The following is a 26,201-nucleotide window of genomic DNA, read 5'->3' as shown; positions in this document are numbered from 1 at the left end:
TCTACAGAAGTCTGCACATACAAGTGCCTAGGCTTAACATAATCTAAATATCCAAGACCAAAATAAGAGTGCCAACACTGCTGTTCAAAAGTTTGGGATCAGTACGAATTGTAATGTTTTAAAATGTTTTTGGCTGCATTTATTTGATTAAAAAATATATAATTTTGTGAATGTTTTCTATTTGAATATATTTTAAAATGTACTATATTCCTGTGATTATGAAGCTGAATTTTCAGCATCATTACTTCAGTCTTCAGTGTCACAAGATCCTTCAGAAATCATTATAATATGATGATTTGCTGCTCAACAAACATTTATTATTGTTTTCGATGTTGAAAACATATTTCCCTTTCGGGGAACTCGAGCTGCGTCGAAACGCTGTGAGAACGCCTCTGCGTTAATGCGTCGTGAAGCGCCTGTAGAACCATTCCATCGGAAAAAAGATCGATCGTCGGCGTGATGACGTCATCGACCGGAAGCTATAAAGCGTCCGTGAAAACAAACAGGAACTAGCTTCTGAGCCTTCAGCAAGCGATCTGTGTGAACCTGTCTGTCTATTTGGTGTTTTTGTCTGTCTATATCCAGAGATTTTCCACCCTTTTGTTAAATATTGCAATATATATTAACAAACAAAGAGAAAATAAAATAGATAGAGTAAAATGGCGAGTGAAAGCAGCTTTAAGAGGTGTGTTCATCCCTGCCCACGCTACATCACGAGCGGGGATACACACTCTCTTTGTGTAGCCTGCTTGGGAGCGCAGCATGCCCAGGCAGCCCTCGAGGGGGCTGCTTGCGAGCACTGTGAGCGTATGCCACTGAGAACGCTGTGCTCCCGCCGGGCACTCTTCGAGGAGGGTGCCTCGGCTCGTGTTCCCCACGGCTCTGGTCCCGCTTCCGCCGAGGCGGAGCGAAGGCTGCAGTCGTGGGGATCACAATTGGATGTTGCAGAGGGGTTAGAGACGGGCGCTGCCTTATCTCTGCCCTCACCTGCTCCATCCAGCGGCTCTTCTCGGGGCATGGAAGCACGCATGGCGGTTTCTTCCCCCCCGAGAGAGTCGCCGGTGCTCCAACTATCCAGCTCCGAGGAGGTGGACGTTGAGAGCATCGCGACTGAAGATTCGCCACTTCAGTCCCCTGCGAGTGAGGAGCTCGTTGAGGTTTTAACGCGAGCTGTGGCCAGACTAAATATTGACTGGCCCATAGAAAGATCTGAGGCAGGAAGAAGAAAATCTAGTAAATTAGATGAAAGATTCCTGCCCGCTCGCGCTTCAGAACCTCAGCGACGGGGCCTGCCGTTCTTCCATGATTTGCACACCGAGGTGGCAAAGTCATGGAGGAGACCGGCATCATACCGTGTGTTCAGCCCTCAGACTTCGGTCTATAGCAACATCATGGGGCTGAAGCACTACGGTTATGGGGCGATGCCAAAGGTAGAAGAGACGCTCGCGAGCCATCTCTCGCCTTCCTCGGCATCGTCCCTGAAGGCCCCGACTTTGCCCACCAGACCATTAAAAACAACGTCGGCACTGGTGGGCAAAGCGTACTCGGCGGCAGGTCAGGCTGCTGCATGCCTGCATACTATGGCTATAATGCAGGCTTATCAGGCTGACCTGCTCAGGGACTTAGATGGACGTGATGAAGTGGGGGGAGATATTATAAATGAGCTCAGAACATCAGCTGATCTTGCTCTCCGGGCCACCAAGGAGACGGCCAGATGTGTTGGCCGCTCTATGGCAGCCTTGGTGGCTACGGAGAGGCATTTATGGCTCAACCCCACTGAAATCAAGGAGAGGGAGAAAAGCTTCCTGCTCGACGCGCCGCTGTCTCCTGGTGGCCTCTTCGGTGACGCAGTACACACTGTCACCGAGAGGTTCCAGGAGTCAAAGAAGCAAGCTGCGGCGCTAAAGCAGTTTCTCCCTCTCCGGGTCCAGGTCCCTGGGGCTGCCGCTGACATCAGGCAGCCCAAGCCGAGTACGAGCTCCGCTCACAGGGCGCAACAAAAGCAGAGCGTCGCCGCTCGAGCTCCCCCTCAGCGCGGGGACGAGGGGCGGCGCTCTCAGGCGAGGCCTTCGAGGGGCAGGGCTGATCTGCGGACAGTCCTGATCGCCAAGAAGGCCTCGTCGAAGCGTTCCTGACGCCAGAAGCGCCAGGACGCTGAGGGTGGTTCCCCCCGTAGGGAAGCGGTGTTTACCCCTGCCAACGGTACCCGCTTCCCTACGGCACCCTCGGGGGGCCGCGCTGCCAACCCCGCCGCAATGCCGGGGCGCAGTCGGTCTCCGCGGGCCACCCGAGGGTGGTCCGCACCCCCTTCGGGGGGCCCCCGAGCAGTCAAGTCAGTCGTTCCCTGCCGGTCCGCCGCTTCAGGGCACTGTGCTTGTTGCTCAAAATACACCAGAGGCCAGCCTCGAGAGGCTGGTTCCCTTAGTAGATTTTCTAGACGAGTGGAAACGTCTATCAAATATATCTCATTGGGTCCTGCAGATAATAGAAAAGGGGTACGCCATTCAGTTCAGAAGTCGGCCACCTCCTTTCTGCGGTGTCCTACCTACAGAGGTGGGCCCGGAGCAGGCTCTGGTAATGGCACAGGAAGTAGAGACACTCCTGCAAAAAGGGGCTATAGAGAGGGTTCCCCCTCCCAGCAGGGAGTCTGGCTTTTACAGCCGTTACTTCATCGTGCCGAAGAAGGATGGGGGCTTACGCCCGATATTAGATCTGCGGCTATTGAATCGCTCGGTGGCCAAGCTCAAATTCAAGATGCTTACACTCAGACAGATTGTAGCGCAGGTCAAATCGGAGGATTGGTTTGTCACCATAGACCTCAAAGATGCGTATTTTCATGTCTCCATCCTTCCACATCACAGGAAGTTCCTGAGGTTTGCCTTCGGGGGAGAGGCATACCAATATCGTGTACTTCCCTTCGGTCTAGCACTGTCACCCCGCATGTTCACCAAGTGTGTGGATGCAGCTCTGGCGCCGCTGCGTCTACAGGGCATCCGCACACTGAACTATATCGACGACTGGCTGATTCTAGCGAATACAGAGCAGATGGCGGTTCAGCATCGAGATGCTGTTCTCGCCCACATGTCGAAGCTGGGGTTGAGGCTGAACGCCAAGAAGAGTGTGCTTTCTCCGGCTCAGAGAACCACTTTTCTAGGTGTGAACTGGGATTCGGTAATTATGCGGGCGCAATTATCGCCAACACGCATAGCATCGGTCCTGGCAGCCGTCAAAGAACAGAAGCTAGGCCGGGCCGTCACTGTGAAACAGTTCCAGAAACTGTTAGGTCTCATGGCAGCAGCGTCCAACGTGATACCTTTTGGCCTACTGTACATGAGGCAACTGCAGTGGTGGCTCAAAACGAAAGGGTTCTCCCCGAGGGGAAATCCGCTCCGCACGATCAAAGTCACGCGGCGATGCCTACGTGCTCTGGTCATGTGGAAAAACCCGGGGTTTTTATCTCAGGGTCCCGTGTTGGGGGCTCATGTTCGTCGCGTAACGCTAACGACAGACGCCTCTCTCACGGGCTGGGGGGCGACCATGAGTGGTCGCTCGTCCCAGGGTCTATGGCAGGAACATCAGCGGCACTGGCACATAAATCGGCTAGAGATGCTCGCAGTGTTTCTTGCATTGAAACAGTTCCTGCCCGACCTCAGGGGCCACCATGTGTTAGTCAGGACAGACAACACGTCAGTGGTCGCCTACATAAATCACCAGGGGGGTCTGAGGTCCCGTCCTTTGGACAAATTGGCACATCGGATCCTCCTGTGGGCCCAGGGGAAATTGCTGTCAATCAGGGCAGTATATATCCCCGGGGTCCTAAATCAGGAAGCAGACAGCCTGTCGAGACAGGGGCCGAGGCCCGGGGAATGGAGACTCCACCCAGAGGTGGTGGAGCTCCTATGGAAGGTTTATGGGAAAGCGGAAATAGACCTATTTGCTTCGGCGGAGAATTCCCACTGCCCGCAGTGGTTTTCTCTGACCCATCCAGCCCCGCTGGGGCTGGATGCCATGGTACAGGAGTGGCCGAGGCTACCTCTGTACGCCTTCCCCCCGATTGTCCTGCTTCCAGGAGTTCTGGAGAGGGTACGCCGGGACGGGGCCCAGGTACTTCTAGTGGCTCCGTACTGGCCGACCCGAGTATGGTTCTCGGACCTGATATCTCTCCTGGAAGGCTCTCCGATGGAGATTCCGACCAGGAGGGATCTACTCTCTCAGGCAGGCGGGAGATTCCTGCACCCACGCCCGGAGATGTGGAAACTGTGGGCCTGGCCTCTGAGGGGGCTAGGCTCATAGAGGAAGGTCTCTCGGCCGAGGTCGTAGAGACCATCCTTCACTCCAGAGCTCCGTCCACGAGGAAACTGTACGCTCTGAAATGGAAACTTTTCTCAGCATGGTGCAGAGAACGCCAGTGGGACCCAGTTAACTGCCCGGTTGGTACAGTGCTGGAGTTTCTGCAGGCAAGGTTCTCGGCAGGGTTGACCCCCTCCACAATAAAGGTGTACGTGGCGGCCTTGGGTGCCTTCCACGTCCCTTTCGGTGGAGTGTCTTTGGGAAGACACCCTCTGATTACACGTTTCCTCCGTGGCACTTTAAGGTTGAGGCCTGTGATGCACTCGAGGGTCCCAGCATGGGACTTAGCCATTGTTTTACGGGGCTTGTCCGAGCCTCCATTCGAACCCTTGGAGGAGGTTTCGGATAAGTTCCTTACCCTCAAGACGGTATTTTTGTTGGCTATTTCATCTCTAAAGAGAATAGGAGATATTCAGTCCCTGTCTGTAGGGCCCTCATGTTTAGAGTTTGCGCCTGGGATGGTGAAAGCATTTCTGCATCCCAGGCCGGGTTATGTCCCCAAGGTTCCTACGAGCCCACGGGGCCCCATCACTCTTCAGGCGTTCTGTCCTCCTCCTTTCACGACGTCAGACCAGGAAAGATTGAATCTGCTGTGCCCTGTCAGGGCGTTAGATACTTATGTCCACAGAGCTGCCCTGTGGAGGAAAACTGATCAGCTGTTTGTCTGTTTCGGGCCCCCTAAGAAAGGGGCCCCAGTATCTAAGCAGAGGATGAGCAAGTGGGTGGTCGAGGCCATCTCACTTGCTTATGAGGCGGCCGGGCAGCCGTCTCCACTGGCTGTCCGGGCGCATTCAACCAGGGGTATGGCTGCTTCAAAAGCACTTTTGTCGGGGGCTTCCCTCCACGATATTTGTAACGCGGCCGGATGGTCGTCTCCTTTAACCTTCGTCAGGTTCTATGAACTAGACCTGGCATCTACAGTTGGGGCACAGGTACTTTCGTAACCGTGTGCGCTTCGGCGTCACACATACGAGACACTTGGTCCTATGGCGATGTGGGTATAAGCGTTCTCACAGCGTTTCGACGCAGCTCGAGTTCCCCGAAAGGGAACGTCTCAGGTTACGTATGTAACCCTAGTTCCCTGAGGGAACGAGACGCTGCGTCGCTCTGCCATACTCCCGGCGTGTCCGTGATCACTTACTTCAGGCTTTATCAGAAGTTAGTTCCTGTTTGTTTTCACGGACGCTTTATAGCTTCCGGTCGATGACGTCATCACGCCGACGATCGATCTTTTTTCCGATGGAATGGTTCTACAGGCGCTTCACGACGCATTAACGCAGAGGCGTTCTCACAGCGTTTCGACGCAGCGTCTCGTTCCCTCAGGGAACTAGGGTTACATACGTAACCTGAGACGATTTTTTTCCAAGATTATTTGATGAATAGAAAGTTCAATAGAACATTATTTATGTGAAACAGAATATTTTGAATATTTTTTTATCCGTGTGTGTGTGTGTGTGTGTGTGTGTGTGTGTGTGTGTGTGTGTGTGTGTGTGTGTGTGTGTGTGTAAACAAGTAATTGATTCCCATCCCTGTATTTGACTTCTTTACATTTAAAGTGTGTCTGATGTGTTCAGGGAGACCTTGGGGAACAGGGGCCTCAGGGAACTAAAGGAAGAAAAGGAGAGAAGGTAAGATGTCACTCTTGAGCTCCATACTTTCACTAGATATGATCATGTCACTTACCATCCAACTCTGTTTCTTTAGGGAAAAAAGGGAGAGATGGGTCTAACCGGAGTAATAGGATATATTGTGAGTTCCAGTGCAATTCTGATTGTGTCATTTATTTATTTATTACGTTATTCTGTCTGCGTTTATACTGTAGTAGATATATACACTATCATTCAAAAGTTTGGGGTTGGTACAATTTTTTCATGTTTTTGAGAAGTTTCTTAAGCTCACTAATGCCTTTATTGAGTCAAAAATACAGTAAAACCTTAGTATCGTAAAATATTATTACTATTTAAAATAACTTATCTATTTTAATATATTGTAAAATGTAATTTATTCCTGTGATGGCAAAGCTGGATTTTAGCAGTCATTACTCCAGTGTCACACGATCCTTCAGAAATAATTTTAATGTGCTGATTTGGTGCTCAAGAAACATTTATTTTTTATTAATTAGTTATAAATTAATAAATTATAAACATATATTCTCTTTCAATTGAATGTGCACACTTGTTGAATAAAAGCATTAAAAATATATTGCTGACGCCAAACATTTGAATATACATTACAAGATCAAAACCGTTCTATGACATTTTTTAACAAAATATTTTTTATATTCAGGGCCCGTCTGGTCCCAGAGGACCACGGGGATTCATAGGACCGACTGGTCCACCTGTATGTGCTAAAATATAATTTTATTTGACTTTTATTTAACATTTAAAAAAGTAGAGCAAGCTGATTGTCTAATTTTTGTAATGATTTCTGTCACAGGGACAGACAGGGGGAATTGGCTTCACTGGATCCCCAGGATCACCAGTATGTTACAAAACTTAATTATTCTGTATCATCTCTTAATTCTGACATGTTCATAACTGTACTTTTGACCTCTCTTTACAGGGACGTACGGGACCGAGAGGGTTGAAGGGCGTTCCGGGTGTCACCGGACCCCCTGTAAGAAACACTGTGCTTTTTCAAGCTCAAATCCAGTAGTTAAAATTATCCGGTTCACAACAATTATCACAACAATATACATATTTCTACTTTTGCTAAGCTTTAAAAAAAATTAATTGGCTAAATATTTCCACTTGAATGTGAATTTGAAATCTGAATAGTACATAATTTTCATTCTCTTTTATAAGGGCGAGCTTGGTGATATAGGGCCAAGAGGAACACCCGGCAAGCAGGTAAGTTTAAAATATATATATATATATATATATATATATATATATATATATATTTTAATAAAAGTTACATTTTAATATTTAAGAAAATAAGATTGTATTATGTTTGACTAAAGCACAAGTAGCAAGTCAAATATCTCATAGAAATGAGTCATTTTTACAGGGAGAGGAAGGGCCTGATGGTATTATTGGCATTCCTGGTGTTCCTGGACCACAGGTGCTGTGAACTATACTTTGATCTTTCTCCTTTAATCATGTATCTATGTCCTCTCTCAGTTACATCACTTACATGCACATTATTGTGCATTTAGGATCCATTTTCTGGTTAAGCTTTCATTTGAATATGTGCAGTTATAAATGAACATTGTAATCCTGCTAAAAATGTGGAATATGACCTAAATCCTATATTAGAATCAAAATGTTTATGTTCTTCGTCTCTTTCTTCTCCCCTCTCAAATTTCTACACAATGTGTTCACCTGACTAGACTGACTATCCTACATAATCTTTTCAGGGAAAACCAGGGGGAGATGGACCACCAGGTCAAAAAGGAGACCCTGTAAGTGCACCTCATGTTATTTGATAAAAGATTTGAAATTACAGTCTCATTCTGATTTTCCTACATTAATCTGAAGCCTTATTCAAACAGGGAGATACAGGAATTGAGGGAAGCATTGGGGATCCAGGACCACCGGGTATAAAAGTATGCCTGCGGTTCACAATTCATAAATGGTTTAAAATCTCTTTAGATGTATATTATATTCCTTTGTCACCCAAAGTGCTTCTGTGAAAATGCAGCAATATACTGTATTTTTTCAAGCATAAAGCAATTTTCTTGTTTTAGGGTGCTAATGGGAAACCAGGAATACTTGGACCCTCAGGTGAACCAGTAAGATTACTTCAAAAAGCTTCTTAATATTTTTTGTCTTATTGCTGTGAGACACGTTTACTATGATTTAGACTGTGTTTTCTTTTGTAGAGCAATACTAGGGCTAAACAACTTGAAAATAAAGCTTCAGTTTAAATACTTATATACAATCGAAAATTGTAAAAGTTTTATATTGATTTTTCTTTAATGCTTGAAATCTAAGTAGCAGTATAGATGCTTGCCAGCAGCCATATCACCATGAAGCACAAGACTGGTTTCCCACTGAAGCTAAGCTGGGCTGAGCCTGGTCAGTACCTGGATGGGAGACCAATTGGGAAAACCAGGTTGATGCTGGAAGAGGTGTTAGTGAGGCAAGCAGAGGGTGCACACCCTGGGGTCTGTGTGGGTCTTAAAGGGTTAGTTCACCCAAAAATGAAAATTCTGTCAATAATTACTTACCCTAATGTTGTTCGAAACCCATAAGACCTCCATTCATCTTCAGAACACAAATAAATTGTTATTTAAATGTTTTTTGCACACAAAAACTATTCTCATTGCTTCATAAAATGATTGTGAACCACTGTAGTGAGATGGGCTTTCTAACGACGTCTTTAGTGCCTTTTATGGGTCTTGAGAGGGGAAATGACATTGGGGTCAATGAAGGCCTTTCTGAGCCATCTGATTTCAACAAAAATATCTTAATTTGTGTTCCGAAGATTAAACAAGGTCTTACAGGTGTCGAATGGCAATATAGGGTAAGTAATTATTGACAGAATTTTCATTTTTGGGTGAACTAACTCTTTAATGCCCCAGTATAGTGATGAGGTAACATGCACCGTCCTAAGGATGACACATTAAACCGAGGTCCCGACTCTGTGGTCATTCAAAATCCCAGGACGTCGTTCAATAAAGAGTAAGGGTGTAACCCCGGCATCCTGGCCAAATTTGCCCCCTGCCCATCATGGGCTCCTAATCATCCCCCTCTCCTGATTGGCTTCATCACTCTTGTCTCCTCTCCACCAATCAGCTGGTGTACGGTGGGTATTCTCGCGCAATATGGCTGCCGTCGCATCATCCAGGTGGATGCTGCACATTGGTAGTTGTTGCGGAGATTCCTCCCCCCCCATATGTAAAGTGCTTTGAGTGCCTAGAAAAACGCTATATAAATATAAAAAAAATATTATTATTAGATGTTAAATGATTATCATAACAGTTAAAATAACTAAATAGTATTTGTCACAATAATCACAATGTGACAAAATTATATAATATATAATTGTGCTTGTGGTCTTTGTCTTGTCTGTCTGTCTGTAAACCTCAGGGTTTGAAAGCCCAGCGTGGATTGAAAGGAGATTCTGGCCAAAAGGGAGATCAAGTGAGTTCACTAAAACATTAAAGCTCTGGCCAAGTAAACAACACTTATTGAATGCCAGATAAACACTGTTCTCAGACTTTTTTTTAAACTAAGGGAGTAAATTTTGAAAGAACATATCTGTATTTTCTTATCTGTGGTTTCTCTTTGTCAGGGTCCTCTGGGTCTGCCGGGTAAAGAGGGATTCAGAGGCAGAGGAGGGCAGTCTGGTGTACAGGGAGAGATAGGCCCTATAGGACCTGTTGGTTTACCTGGGCTCACGGTGAGCAGCGCCTGCTTTTAACTGGTTAAAAATTGAAAGTCAACCACTTGAAAAGTCACAGTATTGCTTTTTCTTCAGGGCTATGACGGACCTATTGGAGATCCGGGGAGACAGGGAAAAGATGGACTTAAGGTTGAGTTGAATCTCTATTTATCAAAGGAATCTAATATAATGTAGTATCCCAGAAAAACACAGTAATCGTATATATAAATGCCATCTTCAGGGAGAGAGAGGTCCTATGGGTATCCAAGGTGTTCATGGACAACGAGGTGACAAGGTGACTATAATTACTCTTTTGGAAAGATGCCATACCATATATATCACATTCATAAACAATTGCAATAAAACAACATGATTTACCTTCAAAAAGGGTCGGATTGGCCAAGGGGGATTTTCTGGTTTTCCAGGACCTTTGGTAAGTATAATTTATTAAATATAGTTATAATTAGATTGGCAAGAACACCAATGGTTTAAACGATGTAAGTTTGAGTAGATTCATTTGATTATAGCACCCCCAGTGGTAATTACAGAAAAATAAAATAAAATGTTTTCATTACCTACAACTACTAATAGCTTGGACCTCAAGGTGGCGCTGTTAACATGTTTACATGGTAATCAAAGAGCACTGTGGTAATGATGAACTGTTTCATGCATGTTTTGCATAAATAAATATTTTACTACTTGATAGACTCCAAGCCAGAAAATGAAAAATTATGAGAAAACTATTTTTTAGTAAAAAAAAAAAAAAGAAAAGAAATCAAAAGTATTACTACATTTTTGTTTTATAGGGGGAAATGGGAAAATCAGGAGAACTAGGACCTGAAGGAGAGCCCGGTATTAAGGTTCCCTTGTACATCAGATCATTACTTTTTTTTAAATGTATTAAAATGTGTCTTTTATCAACTCCAAGAATCATTATTTAGTAAGGTTTGCTCGTGTTTTTCTAATTCCTTTGGTCAGAATTATTTCAGTTACAACAGAAAATCACATTTATGTACATGAACATTTCATTTATTTTTTATTCATTGAACAGGGTAGACCAGGGGTCCCCGGAGGAACTGGATTTAAAGGTCAAAGGGTAAATTGAGTTTCCTAATGATTAGTCAAATGCATGTCATAATCCAACACTGAATGTCACTGCAGACTTAGCATAGCATAGACTAACATGGATTAGCATGCATCATGTTATATTAGCCAGATCAAGATGTTTATCATCATTTAGGGACTGCAGGGGGTTTCGGGGAGTAGAGGACAGGATGGCAACCATGGTCCACCTGTAAGAGCCACGCATACACATTTTGATAACGAATGCCCTTTTAGTTTGCCTCATTAGTCACTAAGAGTAATTTGTGTTACAGGGATCTACTGGACCACCAGGATCAGATGGAGATAGAGGATCTACAGGACCCCGGGTGAGAGCTTTTCTAATTTTTTTATGCTTTGTTAGACATCTTTATACTGACTTGGACAACACAACTGATTAAATATAAATTCTGAACAGGGTTTACAGGGAAAGCCTGGTGCCTCAGGAATCCAAGGTCCTATTGGAAAAACTGTGAGTTTCATTTTCCTTCGCTGATTGACAGGGTTTCCAAACACTTCTGTGTCTAAGTTACGTAACTCTCCATCTTGTGGTATATTTAGCTGTTAAATATGTTACACTTTGCCAGTTCTGACATTACTGTCTAAGAATATGACCTGCAGCACAATGCCATTAAATAACTTTTTAAAGGGGGAACCAGGGAGTCGAGGTCTCGCTGGCAAACCTGGAAAGCTTGGAATCAGGGTAAGTAATGATTTCATAAAATTCCAGGCAACTTTTTTTATATTACATGACACCCAGTTCTCCAGCATAGATTTTGTCCAAATTTTTTTCCTGTGCTATTTTATTGCAATTGGCAATGCATTTTATGTGGCTAGTTTTAGTTTTGGTCCGTCTTTTAACAATACATTGCGTTATGGTTTGTTTTCCTCAGGGTGTCAAAGGCAAAGAGGGTTCTGTAGGGTTTCATGGCAGTCCTGGGGAAAAGGTTAGTGGTTTTGTAAATCGTATAAGTCATGTGAGGCATCATTGCATATAATGACAAAATGTAATGCAACAAAAAGCTGAAAACATTATTATCTACACTTAACATTAATCAGCAACAGAAGCAGAAAGTTTCCTTTCATTGCATTCAAACTCCTTTAATTCACATGCTGTATGTTTGTCAGACTATTCTTTTCTTATAATTCATTATCCAAATACAATACAATCTTTTCATTTGATATTAGGGGAAAAATGGCCCTGAGGGGCCAAAAGGAAAGACTGGTCAGCCAGTAAGTACCTTCTTAAATATAATATATACACTCACCTAAAGGATTATCAGGAACACCATACTAATACAGTGTTTGACCCCCTTTCACCCTCAGAACTGCCTTAATTCTACGTGGCATTGATTCAACAAGGTGCTGAAAGCATTCTTTAGAAATGTTGGCCCATATTGATAGGATAGCATCTTGCAGTTGATGGAGATTTTTGGGATGCACATCCAGGGCACGAAGCTCCCGTTCCCAAAGATGCTCTATTGGGTTGAGATCTGGTGACTGTGGGGGCCATTTTAGTAGAGTGAACTCATTGACATGTTCAAGAAACCAATTTGAAATGATTCGAGCTTTGTGACATGGTGCATTATCCTGCTGGAAGTAGCCATCAGAGGATGGGTACTTGGTGGTCATATAGGGCTGGACATGGTCAGAAACAATGCTCAGGTAGGCCGTGGCATTTAAACGATTCCCAATCGGCAATAAAGGGCCTCAAGTGTGCCAAGGAAACATCACCCACACCATTACACCACAACCAGACTGCTCAGGGGTAACAAGGCATGATGGATCCATGTTCTCATTCTGTTTATGCCAAATTCTGACTCTAGTATCTAAATGTCTCAACAGAAATCGAGACTCAGACCAGGCAACATTTTTTCCAGTCTTCAACTGTCCTATTTTGGTGAGCTTGGGCAAATTGTAGCCTCTTTTTCCTATTTGTTGTAGAGATGAGTGGTACCCAGTGGGGTATTGTCCCACTCTCCCATTCAGTCGGCCCATTCTCCTCTGACCTCTAGCATCAACAAGGCATTTTCGCCCACAGGACTGCCGCATACTGGATGTTTTTCCCTTTTCACACCATTCTTTGTAAACCCTAGAAATGGTTGTGCGTGAAAATCTCAGTAACTGAGCAGATTGTGAAATACTCAGACCGGCCCGTCTGGCCCAAACAACCATGCCACGCTCAAAATTGCTTAAATCACCTTTCTTTCCCATTCTGACATTCAGTTTGGAGTTCAGGAGATTGCCGTGACCAGGACCACACCCCTAAATGCATTGAAGCAACTGCCATGCGATTGGTTGATTAGATAATTGCATTAATGAGAAATTGAACAGGTGTTCCTAATAATCCTTTAGGTGAGTGTATATATATATATATAATAATCATTGCCATTAAACTTTAAATGGATAGTTCACCCAAAAAAGAAAATTTGATTTTTATCTGCTTACCCCCAGGGCATCCAAGATGTAGGTGTGTTTGTTTCTTCAGTAGAACACAAATGATGATTTGTAACTCAAACCGTTGCCGTATAATGCATAATGGTATAATGGTATTGGAATACTAGATATGATTTGTCTGATATGAGGTAAAAAAAATAACACATACTGTTTGGTTTCTCACAGAAACTGATCGTTTCGTGTCTTAAGACATCAATGTGTCTCCACGAGCCACAGGGTTTAATATAAATTCTTATATTTGTGTTTTTTACTGTCATAGTGGCTCTCATAGAAAAACACCCTATTGACATGCATTATATGGCAATGGTTGGAGTTAAAAATCTTCATTTGTGTTCTACTGAAGAAACAAAACACATCTACATCTTGGATGCCCTGGGGGTAAGCAGATAAACATCAAATTTTCATTTTTGGGTGAACTATTCCTTTAATCTCTGAAACACTGACTGAAATCTATAAATTTCACTATCTAGGGTACTCGAGGCATACCAGGAGAGAAGGGCTACATAGGACCACCTGTATGACTTACATTTAACATACATGCACAATTTTTTGAAAGTGATGCAGTGTTTATCCAATGTTGAATCTTCCAATGCAATCGTCTAAAGGGCCCACAAGGAAACATAGGCCAGTGGGGTGAGACAGGTCTGCAAGGGCCAGTAGGAAATCAAGGGCCCCAAGGACTTCCTGGGCCATATGGAGTGGCTGGGTACCCAGTATGTGTTTTTGGTTTATTTGGTTGTGAGGACTGTAGGAAGGTTTCAGCTCTAATCCCATATTGTATTCTTTTTCATTCAGGGTAAAGATGGACTGCCTGGACCCTTCGGACCTCCAGGAGAAAAAGGCAATAAGGTGGGCTTTTTTTTTTTCTCTCTAGTTTTATCTTCATTATATATTTAAAATCTATTGTTTCTCTCATTGTGAACTTTTATGAGAACTTTTTTTCATTAATGTTTTGGGCAAAGGGTCTCAGAGGAGCCAGTGGACTGAAGGGAGTTGCCGGTATCGATGGTGAGGAGGTAGATTGCTTATAAATTTTGATTGTTGATAAACTTAAAGGGATAATTCATCCACAAATGAAAATCCTGTCATCATTTACTCACCCTCTAGTTGTTTTAAACCTGTATGAATTTCCATGTTTTCTGTTTTTCTGAAATTTTGAAGAATGTTGGTAATCAGTTGACTGTAGCCATTTACTTCCATAGTATTATTTTTCCATGCTATAATAGTCATTGGCTACTGTCAACTAGTTACCGGCATTCTTCAAAATATCATCTTTTGTGTTCAACAGAAGAAAGCACCTCGGGTTTGGAACAACTTGAGAGTGAGCAAATAATGAACTAATAGTTTTGGTTGAACTACCCCTTTAACGCAAATATAATTATGATAATACTTTTATTCAGCAAGTATACATTAAATTGATCAAAAGTAACAGTAAACAAAAAATTTCATTGTTGTTCTTTTGAACCTAAAAAAGAATGGATAATGGTTTCCACAAATATGTATATTAAGCAGCACAAGTTTTCAACATCGATAATACAAAATATTTATTGAGCCCTGCAACAAAGTTCGTATGAAGAAAGAAGGAGGCAGGAACGGTGAACATTCAAAGACTTTAATTAAACACAAACTGAAAGTAACGCAAACAGCCCCTCATGGACAGCTTCCGCGCACACACATAATAAAACACAGCGAAAAATCCAAGCCTCCTTTTATGCATCCAAGCTCCTCCGTGAGATATACGAGACTGGTGTGAGGTGCAGGTGGCACTCATTTGCCATCACAACACCTGCTTCGCGCTGTTCTTTCACACTGCGCTCTCTTGGTTATTTTAAATTGTAATAATATTTCACAATATTTCTGAAACTTTTTAATAGCAGTATAATTGTATTAAATAGATGCATTGCTTTAGGGCCAAGTTGGTAAAACTGGAGCAGTCGGACCAGCAGGAAGTAAAGGATTGCCTGTGAGTACAAATCCTCTGATGCTGTGTTTTTCCCATCTCTATTTCATACGTGTGCATTGTGTTATGGTGTTTTATGTAAATGATACACAGGACAGAACTGTCGGTTGTAGGGTGAGAAGGGTAAAAAAGGATCTCTTGGTGAACATGGCCTAAAAGGAATCCCAGGCGAGAGTGGAAATCGAGGACCACCTGGAGCGAAAGGACCAATTGGAATAGATGTGAGATCATCTGTTTGTTTGTTTTATTATTTCTCAAGTATGCAATAGTATAAATTAATAAAAGATATGTTGTGTTTGTTTTTTCATAAGGGGTTGAGAAGTGCTCCAGGGCAGAAAGGAGATCCTGGATCCCCTGGCGAAAAAGTGAGTTTTTGATGAAGTTTGCACAGGTATTTGGATGAAATAGTCAAATATTTTGTTGTATTCTGATCGTTATTACGTTTTCTGTGTGTTTTTGTTACTGCTCAGGGTCAGCCAGGTTTAAGAGGTCAATCTGGCTTGGTGGGAAAGTACGGTCCTTGGGGGAACATGGGAGAAGCTGGTGATAAAGGCGACAAAGGTCTACGTGGACTTGTTGTGGGTACCACTTCCTCAATTACAGACGGCGTAACCTATGGAGAAATATATTAATTTAGTTTCTTTCAATGTTCTTTGGATATTAAAGGGCGAGATGGGAACAAATGGGCCTCCAGGTCCAAATGGTGCTTTTGGATCACTGGTAAGAGTTAGGTTTGACATATTTGTTTTATTTTAGGATATATATTCCAACATTTGTGTATTTCTATCAAATGTAGGGTTTACCAGGAAAAGAAGGATTTGCTGGACAAAGTGGAAAGCATGGGCTGAAAGTATGTTTATATTTTTTTATTGACGTCTTCTGATGTCATATTTACCTACATTATCTAATTACGGTAATTCGGCATGAACAACATTTGACGGTTACTGCCAATTGACCTAATATTGTCTTATCAAGTTATTCACCTATGATGACTGATTGTTTGTGTGGAAGTATGAAATAAAAAAATGTGTGCTCTGTTACACTATCGTATGAGAGTGCATTTCCTTTTGTTTTTGTCTCCTATAGGGAGAGCCTGGACTTAAAGGGGATTCGGGGGGCCCTGGGAAGATAGGATCAATTGTAGGTTTTTTAATTTTGAAGCTGTATAGATTATTAAAAAAGATCTCTGTGCTTGTTTACCTTAATTTTGTATGTTACTTACAGGGTGTTCAAGGTCCAAGTGGGAAGAAAGGAGAGCCTGGAACAAGAGGCAAAATGGTGCGATAACACTTTACACCCAGATTGTTTTCCAAAACGAACATGATTAGAAGCTTTTGTCAACAAAACCAAGACAAAGATTTTTTGTACTGGCATACAGTATGTTAACGTGTACAGTGTTAACATATTTTAATGGTCTATGTCCTTGTTTAGGGTCCAGTGGGTCAGCCAGGAGCTGTGGGTCCTCACGGTCTAAAGGGAAAACCAGGATCTTCAGGACCTCCAGGGGAAAGAGGAGTCAAGGGTCAATTAGGGCCAAAAGTGAGTGGATCGATATTTTACAGATGCATTATTTAATCCTTAACAATGCATAACAATGACTGCATGTTTTGTTTTGTGTTAATGTGATTCTTTCACACAGGGAATGAACGGTTCTCCTGGAAGGAGAGGAAGTAAAGGTGTTGCAGGAAAGCCAGTGGGTTCAAGATTTTTTGTGTGACATTTATGGTCTTGATAATCAGCAGCTTTACCATTTCATATTTTTCTAGCACAAACAAATAAAAAGTTCATGCATATGCTTTATTGTTCTCTAGGGACCTCAAGGACCAAAAGGGAAACATGGCAATCCTGGTCTCTCTGGAAAGCCAGCAAGTATCCCTAGGACAAATCCTTAACCTTTTTAACTGTTTAATGATTGTGCCAAATATGATTGTCTTTTACATTAACTCCATTTAAGGGGCGTAGTGGAACAGATGGACTGCTGGGAGTTATAGGCAATGAGGGCGACCCAGTGAGTAGCTTGACCTTTTTCACTATTCACATTTATTTTATAGAGGTGCTTGCTAGGTTATTGTTGTTGCTGGGATGTCTGGATCAAGCTTAGTCAGATCGCTAAGAAATATAATATTCCTAGAGTAGAATAGCTTTATGTCAAATGACAGATTTAGCACAAATGTGACCATTTACTACAGGGGTCCCCAATCTCGGTCCTGGAGGGCCAATGTCCTGCAGAGTTTAGCTCCAAGGCCAAACAAACACATCTGAACCCGCTAATCAATGTTATAGGACCTATAAAGGCATTGATTACTGTTTAAGGTGTGTTTGATTGGGGTTGGAGCTAAACTCAGCGTGACAGTGGCCCTCCAGGACCGAGATTGGGGACCCCTGATTTACTACCTCATTGTACAGGTGCTGCTGAGTGAATGTTTTTATTAACTCCCAGGGTGACATTGGATTCAGAGGACCTCCGGGAAGACCAGGTCCACCTGGCAGTGCTGTAAGTAATCTTGTTTTATACAGAATGTTTGGATCATTAATTATAAAGAATGTCAGCCATAGAACATGGTCATAATTTGTAGAATGGTGTCAAATACACATTCACAGGGTGCCCGAGGAACTCCGGGTTTGCAAGGGAGTCTAGGACTGTCTGGACCAAAGGTAATTTCTATTCTGACTTAAAAATAAATATTTTCTACTACAGTCAGTTTACCAGCCTCTTCATTACAGGGCTCTACAGGACCAAAAGGGAAACCAGGGCCTACTGGTCTGATAGGACCGAAGGTATTTTTCAGTCATTGTTGTGCCTTCTACAATCCACAGGGATGGATGGGTGGATTTATGTATGTATTTATTTATATTATATTTTAGGGGATTCCAGGACTTCAAGGTCAAAAAAAGGGAGATGTTGGACAGAAAGGACCTAAGGTATTCCTGTAAAGCCTGACATATGAAATAATAGTCAGAAAAGTTTAATACAACAAAATACAAAAAAATCTAAACAGATTTGCATTTCCTGTATGGTTTCTGTTGAGTATCGTATTTGATACAGCAGGGGTCTATGGCTCATAGTATGATATTGAAGAATATGGAGTTCATACAGCAAACCTCTCTGGCCCAAACTGTGCAAAAATATGCAGTTTGGTGCAGTTACTGATTTAAAAATGAAGTTGTAATTCTGAAAGTTTGTAAATTAAATCAATAACTATAATAGTATATAAATGCAGTCTACTTAAATAAATTGCATTTAAATATCAGGTGCCTCTCTATATATCGCCTATAATATATTTTAAGATAAGATGTTTTATGATCAAACTGAAAATCAAAACAATTATAATTGAAAGATGGACAAATAAATGTTCCTCAAAAGCTTGATGGATTGTATTTGATGCTTACATTTTAACATGATTTTATATGGATGGATGATGAAGTAAAGTTGCTTCAGTCCAGTAAGGGTTCATCTTGAAATATTACTAAAAATATAAAAGTTATTCTTATGTTTACTTCAGTAAAGAATCAGTAAAATCAGTAAAGATTTTGCTGCAAAAAACCCCCCAAAAAACAATTGTGTACCATGACCTAAAAGGGGATGTTTTTAGAATTATACTAAAAGGTCTTTTACTTCTAAATGGTTAAAAGCCATTTAGAAGTCACTTCTAAAATGGTTAATCAAAAGTCTAAATGGTTGATAATTTAGGAGCCTTAGAAATGTATACAAATATGATACAACAGGCTTTATAGGGTTAACCTGGTCATTTAATAAAATTTACAGGGCTATATTGGAATTAGAGGATTGCAAGGGCCCATTGGACCACCTGGAGAAAAGGTAAGTTCAAATGAAACACATCAAAAACAATCAGTTGCTTTTTTCAATAGTTAGGGCCCGAGCACCGATGGTGGCCCTATTGGAATTGCTCTATTTTTCTCTGAAATGAATCGCATTTTTGAGGGCATAAACATGCTCAAAAACTCATGAAACTTTGCACACATGTCAGAAGTGGTGAAAAGTTTACATCTGATATGGGTTTCAGAATTAAGTGTGGCAAAATGGCTCAATAGTGCAACCTAAAAAAAATTAATTAAGCGCCATTCACACTACGTTTCATTTAAAAGTTTGAAATTCGGTGCACACACTTAACAGTCGAATACCTACAGAAAAGTCCCTGGGAGCAAAAGCTGAAAACCCAATAGGAAGAGAGATATTTAGAATGTTCTCTGCAATTTTATTGCAGATTTGCCATTTCTAGATGTTGTACTTTGACTAGATTTTATCAGATGAACATCATATTAGGTCTAATCTTAAGGCCTTAGCAGTGTTAAATTGCAAAGATCTTGAGTTTTCGTTTAACGCCATGTCCGGTGCGGCCTGACAAAGTCTGATGTTTCTCCATGAAGCAGGAATCTGTTGTAATTCCGGCATACAATGTCCGATCTGCCCCAAACTTCACGTTTGATAAAAAGCTCTCTGAATTATTGTAAATACCAGTTTCCGAGGTAAGAATTGCACATGAATGCTGATGTCGTGTTTACCACTGGAAAGTTTGGAAATCATTTTGATACCCAAGTTCCCAAGATGGGCGTGGTATAACCATTAAAATGGCGGAGACTAATTTTTACTGTGGCAGGTGCTTTATTCTTTTTTTTTTTTTCGCAACAGTCATTATCTTGTCATGTCATATGTTTGTGTGTATATACTGTATGTACATATTTACATAAATTAATAATCATTTGAAGCATATTGTGTATTTTAAACACATCGAAAATCGCATGTAGTTGACCATCATTTTTGAATAGTGAGCAAGCTATCTAGATAGTGTGGTAAAAGTAGCTATACAATATATAAAGTTATGGCTGAAAACTATTAACATTTTAGTCTTTAAGCAGCCTTACCTTCTCTAGATTATGCCTTTATTGTGAATGTGATTATAAACAATATGCTTTTGTGTTGTGAAATGACTTAAATGGTTATAGTGTTAAAATAACATTTTCCCAAGACGCACAAAAGTATGAACCTGGAGTCCTCCATTCTTTCCGACAACAAAGCCCTTGATCACTTGGAATCCATTATGGAGTTGATTTATTATGTATTTTTTTCCTTTTCGAAATTGTTTTGAAAATGCAACATTCTAAATGTACACTCACCTAAAGGATTATTAGGAACACCTGTTCAGTTTCTCATTAATGCAATTATCTAATCAACCAATCACATGCCAGTTGCTTCAATCCATTTAGGGGTGTGGTCCTGGTCAAGACAATCTCCTGAACTCCAAACTGATTGTCAGAATGGGAAAGAAAGGAGATTTAAGCAATTTTGAGCGTGGCATGGTTGTTTGTGCCAGACAGGCCGGTCTGATTATTTCACAATCTGCTCAGTTACTGGGATTTTCACACAAAACCATTTCTAGGGTTTACAAAGAATGGTGTGAAAAGGGAAAAACATCCAGTATGCTGCAGTCCTGTGGGTGAAAATGCCTTGTTGATGCTAGAGGTCAGAGGAGAATGGGCCGACTGATTCTAGCTGAAAGAAGAGCAACTTTGACTGAAATAACCACTTTTTACAACCGAGGTATGCAGCAAAGCATTTGTGAAGCCACAACACACACAACCTTGAGGCGGATGGGCTAAAACAGCAGAAGACCCTCATCTCCACTACAAATAGGAAAAAGAGGCTACAATTTGCGCAAGCTAACCAAAAATGGACAGTTGGACAAATGTTGTCTGGTCTGATGAGTCTCGAGTTCTGTTGAGACATTCAGATGGTAGAGTCAGAATTTGGCATAAACAGAATGAGAACATGGATCCATCATGCCTTGTTACCACTGTGCAGGCTGGTGGTGGTGGTGTAATGGTGTGGGGGATGTTTTCTTGGCACACTTTAGGCCCCTTAGTGACAATTGGGCATTGTTTTTAATGCCACGGCCTACCTGAGCATTGTTTCTGACCATGTCCATCCCTTTATGACCACCATGTACTCAACCCAACTTGAACATGACAATGAGTTCACTCTACTAAAATGGCCCGCATAGTCACCAGACCTCAACCCAATAGAGCATCTTTGGGATGTGGTGGAACGGGAGTTTCATGCTCTGGGTATGCATCCCACAAATCTCCATCAACTGCAAGATGCTATCCTATCAATATAGGCCAACATTTCTAAAGAATGATTTCAGCACCTTGTTGAATCAATGACACGTAGAATTAAGGCACTTCTGAAGGTGAAAGGGGGTCAAACACAGTATTAGTATGGTGTTCCTGATAATCCTTTAGGTGAGTGTATATAGGTGTATTAGGTGTAAATGTTTTTAAAAATATTTAAAACATCATAGAGTTGTTTGTGGTGGGGTAAATTAAACGCAATATGCTCTGACGTCACAATCACGTTGCATTGTGGTATATGAAGCTGCCTGAAGTGTACATATGAAGTAGACTCGCTCCCTTGGTCAAAATGGGAGAAAGGGAGGGAGCAAAGGTCTGTCCATATAAACTTCCCCGTGTTCACTTCATGAAGTGGAACGCACTTCAAAATGGCGGAGAAGATTCCCCCGAGGGGAAGTGCTAAGGGAAGTTTGCAAGTGCGTGTCTAATAGTGGCGTGTAACGCAGCACTATATGCCAATATTTAGTTAGTCATAGTGCCACCATCTGGTAGCAGGAAGTGTTGCAAATATAAATGACACGTAGTCCTCCTATATTTATTTACTTAAATGCATATTGCCCACAGTTTTCCTAAAGCCACCGGGTGGTGGTGGCACGGGTGCGAGGGCCCTTTCATCACTGCTTGAAGCTTTGATTTTAAATGTTTTTCTTCATCTTTCAGGGAAAACAAGGCACTCCAGGGTACAAGTGGCGGCCTGGGCCAAAAGGCATACAGGTAAATAACTGCCTGCCGTTATTATTGTGCATATATTTACAGTAACCTTTTTTTTCTTTATTCATAAGTATGTTTTTGTTGCAGGGTGACGCTGGTGCTCGTGGGCCTCCTGGTGGCAAAGGATTTCCTGGTTCAACTGTATGTCTCTTTGTAAACTAATTGATCTTTTTTTTTGCTTTAGAACAATGGCACACATCAGACAGATTCTTGTTTTGCTCAACAGGGTCCACCTGGAAGGAAGGTGTGTACTAAAATTGCAGGTGTGATTGTAATTTATATAGCTCTGCTTATCATTACCCTGTACCTGAATCAGGTAGGTACAGTACAGATACAGATCTTAATACAGTCAGGCTGACCGGTAGTGCCCTGGCATGCCATAATGACTCAAAAAACAAAGTACAGTGTGGTCACACTGAAACATTGAAAATATTGGGATTAAAAATAGGATTTAAACCTCAACATATATTACATTTTAAGTTTATGAAAATTGTACAGAAAAGAAAAGTTATGGTGTAAAAGTAAGAAATATGCCATCACAGGAATATATTACTTTAAAATTATTCAAATAGAAAACTGACTTAACTGAAAATAATTTACAATATAATTGTTTACTGTATTTTGGTATTTAAGTAAATTAAGCTTGGTGTGTTTCTTAACCCTTTTCAGCCATTTTATTTAGATTTTTATAAAATGATGCCCTCAATATGAGTGCGATATGTAATCTGAACAAAGAAAAAGTGCTCATATTGTTTTATACATGTTAAATAAAATCTAAATATCAACCACAATGAACTTCCAAAGTGCAAAAGATTTACTCCCTCTCACAGCGAGGTGTGACATTTTTTATTATTAAAAAAAGCTTAAGAGGGTTAAATGTACTTTTTAAAATATTGTTCATATCAATAGGGTATGAAAGGAGTTCAGGGAATTCCAGGACGAAAAGGTGTGAAAGGTCGGAGAGGACCACCTGTAAGTTGAAAAATGTTACCTTTATTTTTATTTGATTGAATGTTAATAATGTAAACACTTTAATTTCATACTTATTTTATTCCTTTTTAAGGGTTAGTTCACCTATAAATGATCCCATAATTTAACTCACCCACAAGCCATGCTATGTGTATATGACAGTCTTCTTTCAGCCAAACACAATCAGAGTTATATTAAATATATCCTGGCTCAAGCTTTATAGTGGAAGTGAATGGTAACTTTGAAGCCCAAAAAACCACATCCATCCAGGAAAATATCCAAAGAAAGTCACATACACCGAGGATGGCTTGAGGGTGAGTAAATTATGGGATAATTTTCATTTTTGGGTGAACTTGCCCTTATCTAATTTTCTTTCAAGGGAAAACCAGGTATTCCCAGCCAGCTGAACCAAGGGCTTCGTACTCCACCTCATGCTCAGAGAAGAGCCTCACAAAATGTTGGTACAAACTTAAACAGTCAATCTTGATTAGTTGAGCACTGAAACACACTTTTATTGTCAAATACAGCAAGGTGGAGGAAAAAGTGGGGTCGGGTAGCAGAAAGACAAAATTAAGCTTTTAATATGATTTTACTAGTATCTTTGCGCATTCTTTTTAGAAAGCAGGGTTATTATCACGGAAGTCTCGATTTGATGACCCTGAAGATGGGATTGAGGATAATAGCTGCCCACAAGGCACTAAAGACAGCCCAGCAACCACCTGCAGAGAGCAGAGAGCAGCTGTATGAGAGTCTCATACAGCCTCACCTCAGAGATGGTGAGCAGAATACCACTGTCAACTTGAGACCAGAAAATGTGGCTCTTGTTTAAAAAGAAAAATCACAAAGGACATTTTTTATTTAACTGTGGTCATGTATTCATAGGGCACTACTATGTTGATCCTAACCACGGATGTCCTTTTGATGCTCTCCATGTGTTCTGTAATTTCACTGCGGGTGGTCTAACTTGTGTGTCTCCTGTCCAGTCTAAAGTAAGAGGATTTTCACTGTTTATCAATATTTGTGATGACTCTAAGACACATAAACAGTGCTGACAATATAGCGACTTTTCAGAACCCTTTAGTGAGGAATCACCCATTTAAAAAAAAAAAACACTGCACAGAGGAGAGTCTGCTGGCTAAAAGAGAAAGTGACAGAGCTTGTAATAAAACAAGAATCAACATTGTTTTTTCAAGATGGCGAGAACTGATTGATTTGAAATGTTGATGACGATCACTCAACTAGTGAGTAAGGTATTTAATTGATCAGGTAAACTGCTATATGTAGCTCTCTAACAGAGATCATTTAAAGCATTATTTATTGTGAAGGGTCACTTCATTCTGGTTGTTGAAGCGCTGTGCTGGAATTTATTTTCAAATAAGTACCATGTCTATTAATGGGTATAGCTACAGTAACGCCTTCAGCTAGTCAGCTTGAGATCCTTTCCATCTAAACTAGGTATATCTCTTCAACCAAAACAATGTTTTTCTGCGAAATGTATGCTTGGCAATTTTTTTTTTTTATTCCTACAGGGCCAAAAGATACATAGCATATAGTTACTTTAACATGTAGTGGTCAGTCGCTATAGCATACTCATTCCATTGCCTGACAGAAAACATTGAGAACAGTTTTATTGGACATCAGCTAAATGTGATAGTAAAATACAGTATCCAAGTATTACTTTCCATTGAAAATAGTTGGCAACACTGCACATAAACTAATGTTTTGTTTTTTTTACTCTGAGATACACAATAGTGTGATTAAATTAGAATCTGAAAGAGATTTGTTGCCCATTAGTCTGACAAAAAACAAACTGAAATGTCCAGTTGTCAAAGAAATGTTCTAGCTAGACATAGAATAATACATAATACAATAACATACGGACACATACAGAAGAAGAGTTACTTTGAACACATTTTCTGTTATACTGAAAGTAATACTGTATTTATGGTCACAATTTTGTAAGATTTCAGGAAAATGGCCATCGGTGGACAGATCTAAAAAGTGGTTTAGTGACCTTCACAGAGGCTTTAAGGTAAATGACTGAACTTACTAAAACATTTTTTTTTTTACTAAACAGTGCTATGTATATCATTATTCCTATCTAGAATTACAGGTGTCTTAAAGAATTACATTTTCTGATTTTTGCACACCACAGTTTGAGTACAGAGATCTCGATGTTGTCCAACTGCGATTCCTACGGTTACACAGTAACTCTGCCACACAAAGCATCACCCTAAAATATCCCAAAAAACACAATGCTAAGCACAAGGATACCACCAAGAGGGTGCAAGAGGTACACTTACAAGGAGACTCCAATGAAGAAATCCATCCATCCCATGTCATCATATCACAACATGGTTGTGAGGTAAAGAGTAATCTCTGAAATTAGTGTATGACACAAGACAACAACTTTGCTAAATGAGAAGTTTCCAAAAGTGACACAGCCAAACCGTGTCAAGTAGTAAAGCTATTGTAGAACAAGAGCATAAGTGTTTTCCCTGCCTTATATTGCAGATAACAGCACAGGTGAGGGTTCTGGGGAATTCAGAGATCCACAGAGGAGATGTGCAACTACTTCCCATAAGAGATGTTTTTTTAGAGGATGGAGGGGAGAACTGTGAAGGAGATGTGAGCATTGTCCTTGGACGCTTGTGCTTTTTATAGTCTCTTTCCAAAAATAGAGGGCTTTCACAGAGTTGACAGTACATTATTATGAGACTGAGTTTTGTATTGTATTGAGTATTGTATCAGTGATTTCCTGAATTTGCTCTCTGGGTTTATATTATTCATATTTTCTATAGACTGAAAGTGGTGCAATAGCTAATTGTTTGCTTGTGTAGTGAATATTTATGATAAATATTTATTTATGTGATTTGTATTGTAGGAAAAGTGTTACTATAGTTTTACTACTGATATTAAAAATTAAAAACCTTACAAGGCATTCCTACTTTATATATATTGCAAAAATACAATGTTCTTTCTAGAAATGTCATGAAATGCCCGTATTTTTATGATATGATGCAATAAACAAACCTTAGATTACTAATAGCTTACTGCTTTTTACTGGACTTTAAAACTATAGCAACATTTCACACACATTAATAAATTATATTCTGGGAACAATGGGAACATTAATATAACACCATAAACCCCATGGGTACTGAAGACGACACTT

The 26,201-nt window shown here is 41.1% G+C and overlaps 1 protein-coding gene and 1 long non-coding RNA gene across 2 annotated transcripts; both read left to right on the top strand.

Moving 5' to 3' along the window:
- Window positions 1-1,580: 1,580 nt before the first annotated feature.
- Window positions 1,581-23,773, top strand: si:dkey-21p1.3 (collagen alpha-1(V) chain). Its single transcript, XM_067414683.1, has 51 exons — window positions 1,581-1,718; window positions 5,925-5,978; window positions 6,055-6,099; window positions 6,637-6,690; window positions 6,787-6,831; window positions 6,913-6,966; window positions 7,155-7,199; window positions 7,360-7,413; window positions 7,709-7,753; window positions 7,844-7,897; window positions 8,039-8,083; window positions 9,384-9,437; window positions 9,589-9,696; window positions 9,775-9,828; window positions 9,920-9,973; window positions 10,067-10,111; window positions 10,485-10,538; window positions 10,730-10,774; window positions 10,919-10,972; window positions 11,055-11,108; window positions 11,198-11,251; window positions 11,429-11,482; window positions 11,673-11,726; window positions 11,968-12,012; window positions 13,707-13,751; window positions 13,842-13,949; window positions 14,032-14,085; window positions 14,199-14,252; window positions 15,146-15,199; window positions 15,310-15,417; window positions 15,508-15,561; window positions 15,667-15,774; window positions 15,863-15,916; window positions 15,993-16,046; window positions 16,283-16,336; window positions 16,421-16,474; window positions 16,628-16,735; window positions 16,836-16,889; window positions 17,008-17,061; window positions 17,151-17,204; window positions 17,637-17,690; window positions 17,798-17,851; window positions 17,921-17,974; window positions 18,062-18,118; window positions 18,963-19,016; window positions 22,007-22,060; window positions 22,145-22,198; window positions 22,284-22,301; window positions 22,967-23,029; window positions 23,406-23,483; window positions 23,645-23,773. Exons 1-51 carry the CDS (start codon window positions 1,581-1,583, stop codon window positions 23,771-23,773), a joined length of 3,102 nt encoding a protein of 1,033 aa, XP_067270784.1.
- LOC137039031 (uncharacterized) lies at window positions 23,774-25,986 on the top strand. Its single transcript, XR_010897581.1, has 5 exons — window positions 23,774-23,802; window positions 23,909-24,015; window positions 24,990-25,058; window positions 25,182-25,391; window positions 25,541-25,986. It is a non-coding gene; the product is annotated as an uncharacterized lncRNA (long non-coding RNA).
- Window positions 25,987-26,201: the final 215 nt, after the last annotated feature.

Source organism: Pseudorasbora parva, chromosome 13 (genome assembly GCF_024679245.1).
Source record: "Pseudorasbora parva isolate DD20220531a chromosome 13, ASM2467924v1, whole genome shotgun sequence".
In the NCBI taxonomy this organism is placed as follows: Eukaryota; Metazoa; Chordata; class Actinopteri; order Cypriniformes; family Gobionidae; genus Pseudorasbora; species Pseudorasbora parva.
This window is presented reverse-complemented; position numbering and strand designations above follow the sequence as displayed.